The sequence below is a fragment of the Aplysia californica genome, unplaced genomic scaffold (genome assembly GCF_000002075.1).
Source record: "Aplysia californica isolate F4 #8 unplaced genomic scaffold, AplCal3.0 scaffold01405, whole genome shotgun sequence".
NCBI lineage: Eukaryota > Metazoa > Mollusca > Gastropoda > Aplysiida > Aplysiidae > Aplysia > Aplysia californica.
Genome location: NW_004798675.1, coordinates 1 through 5,053, shown reverse-complemented (window position 1 = coordinate 5,053; position 5,053 = coordinate 1). Strand labels below are relative to the sequence as shown.

The following is a 5,053-nucleotide window of genomic DNA, read 5'->3' as shown; positions in this document are numbered from 1 at the left end:
GGAGAGATTAATAATATAATGCTGGCCAAAATGTTATATTTCGAGCCAGAGAACTAGAAAGAGATGAAAACACCAATTTGTGCCACTGAAGGATCAGTCACATGCGCGTATTTATCTTAAAACAATGGTAGCTCGTTCAAAACTAACAAGGAAGGAAAATCAGTCCAGGAACAACTTCTTGCTACAGGTAGAAACATGTGGGGCTTGTTTTCTGTGCTGTTCCAAATGTCAACAAACATTCTGTTTACAGCTCGGTTTATCCAGCCTTCCTCGAACTTAAACAGAAATGAACCAACAATCTAACATAACAAACGCACCGACGAAATAATGCAACTTTCGAACTTAAATATTATTTATTCACTGCAGTGATCTCGTACTTCAGCACCAACGTATCTCCTTCCACAAACCCTTCTTGCTGAAGTTCTGCACAAGAATAGTTCCCAACCTCGTACCCCTGACTCCCATAGCCTGCACTTTGACTTGTCTCATCAAAATTCACGTCAGTGTCGTCTTTCAAAGTTTTTTGTTTCGTCTCGTCGTCCATATCAACCAGCATGATTTTGTACTTGAATTGCTTCTTCTTTTTTGGCGTCAAGCCCACGACCTTAGGATACCGGCCGTAAAGTAACCAAATGCCAATCGTCCCATCTGCATTGAAATCCACTGATCCCTTGAGGCAGGAATCAAACTGAGCGATATACCAGGGACAGCTGAAAACGTCTGTACCTGACCCGACTCGCTGTTTAAACCGTTTTATATTGAAGTAGAATTCGTACTTAGGTCTGTACTCGACACCTGTCCAGCGTGAGCTCTCCCGTGTTAGTTGAGCTTCTTTCTCGATCATGTTTATCAGATCGTAGCTTGCTTCCATTACATTCCTGTGCAGCTCCTTCACAACTGTTCCTTGGAGCGTACCAAGTTCGGTTTTGATCTCTTCTCGTGTCGTCTCTACTGCCTTCATCAGCTCATCATAGTCGGGTTTCACTGTCGATTCTAGGTCAAAGCTGAAAGGGTCGCTGACTGAAATAGGATTTGCGTTTGCTTGTTTGTCTGGGAGCCGTCCCAGAATATCGCCCATAGCCTTGGACAGCTGTGTCATCATGAAATTTTTCTCCTCCCGCATTTGCTGTTTCTCTTTCTCGAGTTCTTGAATCGTTTCCTCTCGCAGCATGTCAAAACCAGAAGTCATCTGCTTTGACAAATGTTCCTGAATTTCTATCAGTTTTCCTTCAAATGCTACATTATTATTCATGCCCTCAGACACCGTCGCTGTCTCTGCGGATTTCAGCTGGTGGTCTGTAGAAATATGTTGTACGTGACGAGCCGTGGCATCTCTGACGTTTCCACTTTGCTGGTCTGAGCGCTGATGATGTTGATCAAGTTTATCTAGCCGCTCAATAATAAGTATCATCGACGCATGCAGTCTGTCTCGCAAATATTCTTTCTCCTCGTCCAGTCGATCAATCAGTCGCCGCTCCATTTTGGCAAAGCCATCCAACTTGGCATCTTGCAGGATCAATTTTTCCTGAACGTTCATCAGGAGACTTTCCCGGCGGTTTAATCCTGGAGAAGAGGAGATGACGAAACGCAATAAGGTTTTTGCTTTGTTTTGTTAATGAGTAGATGGCATAGCCACTTGAAAAAAAGGACGGGGTGGCAGGGGGAAGCGAGTATCCGAAAATGAGCCGTTTCGCCACTTATCCTTTCAACAACCATTGCTCTTAATATAAAAAACAAATGAACACTTGTCAACAAAAGGAGGCTTTCGATGAAATTATTCTTTTTGTTTAAATTGGCTAATAACAGAGCCAAAATCGCAAACTACTGTTGCAGAAAATTTGAGAGCTCAATGGATGGTCACCCCCCCCTCCCCCCACCCCACATCCCTTTATTCTATGCTGTCTAGCCTATCCATGCTTCTTTGTCTGGTAACAGTCGTACGGCGCTCACTACTATAAGGTCGTGTGAGCATAATTTGATACATGAATGCAATACGTATATTATAATATGCCGATTCTGTAACGTTCTTAAAGTTAACCTGAATGTTAAACACTCGTGATTACAACTTGGCAATTTCACTCGTAGGATAAATCATGGTCTACCACCAAAACTCAAGTAATAAATTATTTATATGACATGTTGCCGTGAGAATAAAGATAACTTTTTAGTTCAAACTTTGCAACCAAAACAATCCGAAGGCTGGGAGTCGTTTGCTAGATTAGCATAGGCCAAGACTTGCTAGCATTGCCCTGATATACATCGGCGCACTCTGACGTAATCCCGGTTCACTATGGTGCACATCATTTGAATCAATTTGAAACAAACTTAAGGGCAATGTAAAGAGCTGTGCCTACTCTTTATCATACTATGGACATTGGGAGACTCGTAGTGGCATTTGGCACCTCATTTGGCCGCTTTAGTGTGCGGGCTTTGCAGCGAAGCATTTACAGAGGGCAAAAAGACGCTACCACAACATTGCACGGTTTCGGAATATTATGATTCAAGTTTTTGCTTACAAAAGGCTAGAAGGCGAATATAGAATACAAGCTGGGCCCCCTTTCGATGAAAGGAATGATCGGTGCTTTAATATCAACTAAAAGTCATTGGCCTACTATATTTACACTCTACTGGAATGGGACAATAAATCTTGAGAGAATTATAAGGTCTAGATCTATACTCTCAAAACAAAATGCGCCTCGAGAAATATCACTTCCGGATTTTCTAAAATTACAAAGACTGAAGCGTCGGCCTACAAACGCGATCAGCGAAATAAAGAAATTTAGTTTTTTGCAGCAAAACTGTCTCTAATCTGAAAAAACGAAGGGCGTCATGCTCTGGAGAATATTTTAAAGAATCTTTTGGCGAAAACCGCATGTCGATCGATGCAGCCATTAAAAAGCCTTTTGAATAGCAAAATTCGGCCACCACAAATAGATAATAGATAACTATACAAATGTTTATAATGGGCTATCAGTTTAGCCTGTATTGGATATATTTCACCGGAAGTGCAAAGCTAAAACAACTCCAAGTATTGTATAAAAATGCAGTTTCTTAATTGTTCAACTTTTGAACCGTGCGTGTTGTGCTTGCCTTGCCAATGTTTACCTTGTTATTGCTTTGTTTGTGGTTATTTCGCGTTGAAACTCGTGATTACAACTTGGCAATTTCATTCGTAGGATAAATCATGATCTACCACCACAACGCATGTAATAAAATATTTTTATACCATACTGATACCAGCTGGCGAAGTAGATCCGGACCAGTAAAGTTCAAATGACCAACCAGTTGGACAAGAGGATCCATTCGAGAGTCTTACATGATAACAAAATTTTCATACCCGTCATACTCAGAGAGAGGATTGGAAAAATCTGGATAGTTTTCCTTTGTTTTTAGCCACGCTAATTTACACGTTATGCTATCCGTATGTCTCCCTCCTTGAAATAAACCCCAAACTAAACAATAATAATAAAAGCATAGGCAAAGCAAGCATAAAAATCTATGATTCTACAGTTGAAAAATCCAGAAACTGCATTTATACATTTATACATGAATGACATGACATGTTGTCATGGTGAAACTAGAGATACTTTGATTTTAAACTTTGTAACCAAAACTAATCAAAGGCAGGGAGTCGCTAGCGAGCATAAAATCTGGACTTGCTAGCATTGCACTAAAACAATCTATGTACAGATCTTTGACTTAAAGTAAGGTTTTACGGCGCTCACAGATGCATAAGGTCATAATGCATTAGTGGCGTCGGTGGCCTAGTGGTTAGGCTCTCGGACTCGCAACCGTAAGGTCGTTGGTTCGAATCCCGTCAAGGGCCCGACGTTGTGTCCTTGGGAAAGGCACTTTACACGAATTTCCTCACTTCACCCAGGTGGGAATGGGTACCCGGCTATAGACAGCGAAAGATCTTGTCAGTTTGGTAGTGTTTGAGCGCTTAATCGGCTGCTTGCACTGTATGCTTCCCAGGAAGCTGAGAATGTTTCGGGATGTTCTATGGTCTGCTAGGGTAATAATATAGTGTAAAGCGCATAGAGCCTGCTGTTGAGCGGGGATATGCGCTATACAAATGCTATCTATCTATTATTATTATTATTATAATATGGGCGCCAAGGGGTGGATGTCAACAGAGAAGACCACACAGGCAATCAGACTTACTCTGCTCACCTCTCTAGCTTCAACTTCAACAGCACAAAGTCTGCTTCGACTACCAAGGCACCCCGGAAATAGTGGGTCACAAGAGAGTGACAAACATATAAAAAAGTAGAGGAAAAACAACGGTAGTAAGGATTAAGAATGAAAAAAACCCAGCAGTTCCACGTAAGCAGTTCAGGCACAGTTATGAGCATGAAATAATTGATGAAGCAGCCAATTTGCAATTCTACTGTGCATAAGAACATGTTAATATCCCTTTTTGGGAATGGGCTAAGACAGCTTCAGTCAGTAGCACGGCCCTGAAAGGGGGGGGGTGCGTTTCGCAAAGAGGTTTTTAAAGAGGGCTAAGAGCGACTGCCATAACATTGCACGATCTAGGAATAGTGTAATTATAGTCTGTACTTTGTTTACAGAAGGTTAGAAGGAGTACATAGTTCGCGGAGTAATTTAACCACTTTTTTTTTAATTTCACGTGTGTGATAGGCCATCAGCTTATATTTCCTTTTCACACGAGAAATAAGCTGATGGCCTATCACACTCGTGAAATATAAAAATTTGCATAAATAACTCTCTCTCTCCCTCCCCCTCTCTCTCTGTATCTCACTCTCTCTCTCTTTCTCTCTCTTCTCTCTCTCTGTCTCTCTCCCTCTCTCTCTATCTCTCTCTCTTTCTATGTCTCCCCCTCTCTCTTTCTCTTTCTCTCTCTTTCTCTCTCTTTCTCTCTCTCTCCAATGTCCACGGGTACACCGACCTGAGTCTGCTCCTGGGACCATGTCTGTTTCCTTTGACGTCATGATCGTGTTTCGTGTTGTGCAAGTCTCGTGTGTAGACTATGGGAGGAAAAGGAAAGTAAGTTAATTAATGCTCTCTCTCTCTCTCTCTCTCTCTCTCT

The 5,053-nt window shown here is 41.7% G+C and overlaps 1 protein-coding gene across 1 annotated transcript; it reads right to left on the bottom strand.

Annotated features, from left to right (window-relative positions):
• Nucleotides 1-80: 80 nt before the first annotated feature.
• LOC101850387 lies at nt 81-4,991 on the bottom strand (the record flags this gene model as incomplete). The annotated part of the gene is given in 2 exon segments (XM_005112780.3): nt 81-1,563; nt 4,913-4,991. Coding segments are annotated over 2 exon segments (1,257 nt in total). The 3' UTR covers nt 81-349.
• Nucleotides 4,992-5,053: the final 62 nt, after the last annotated feature.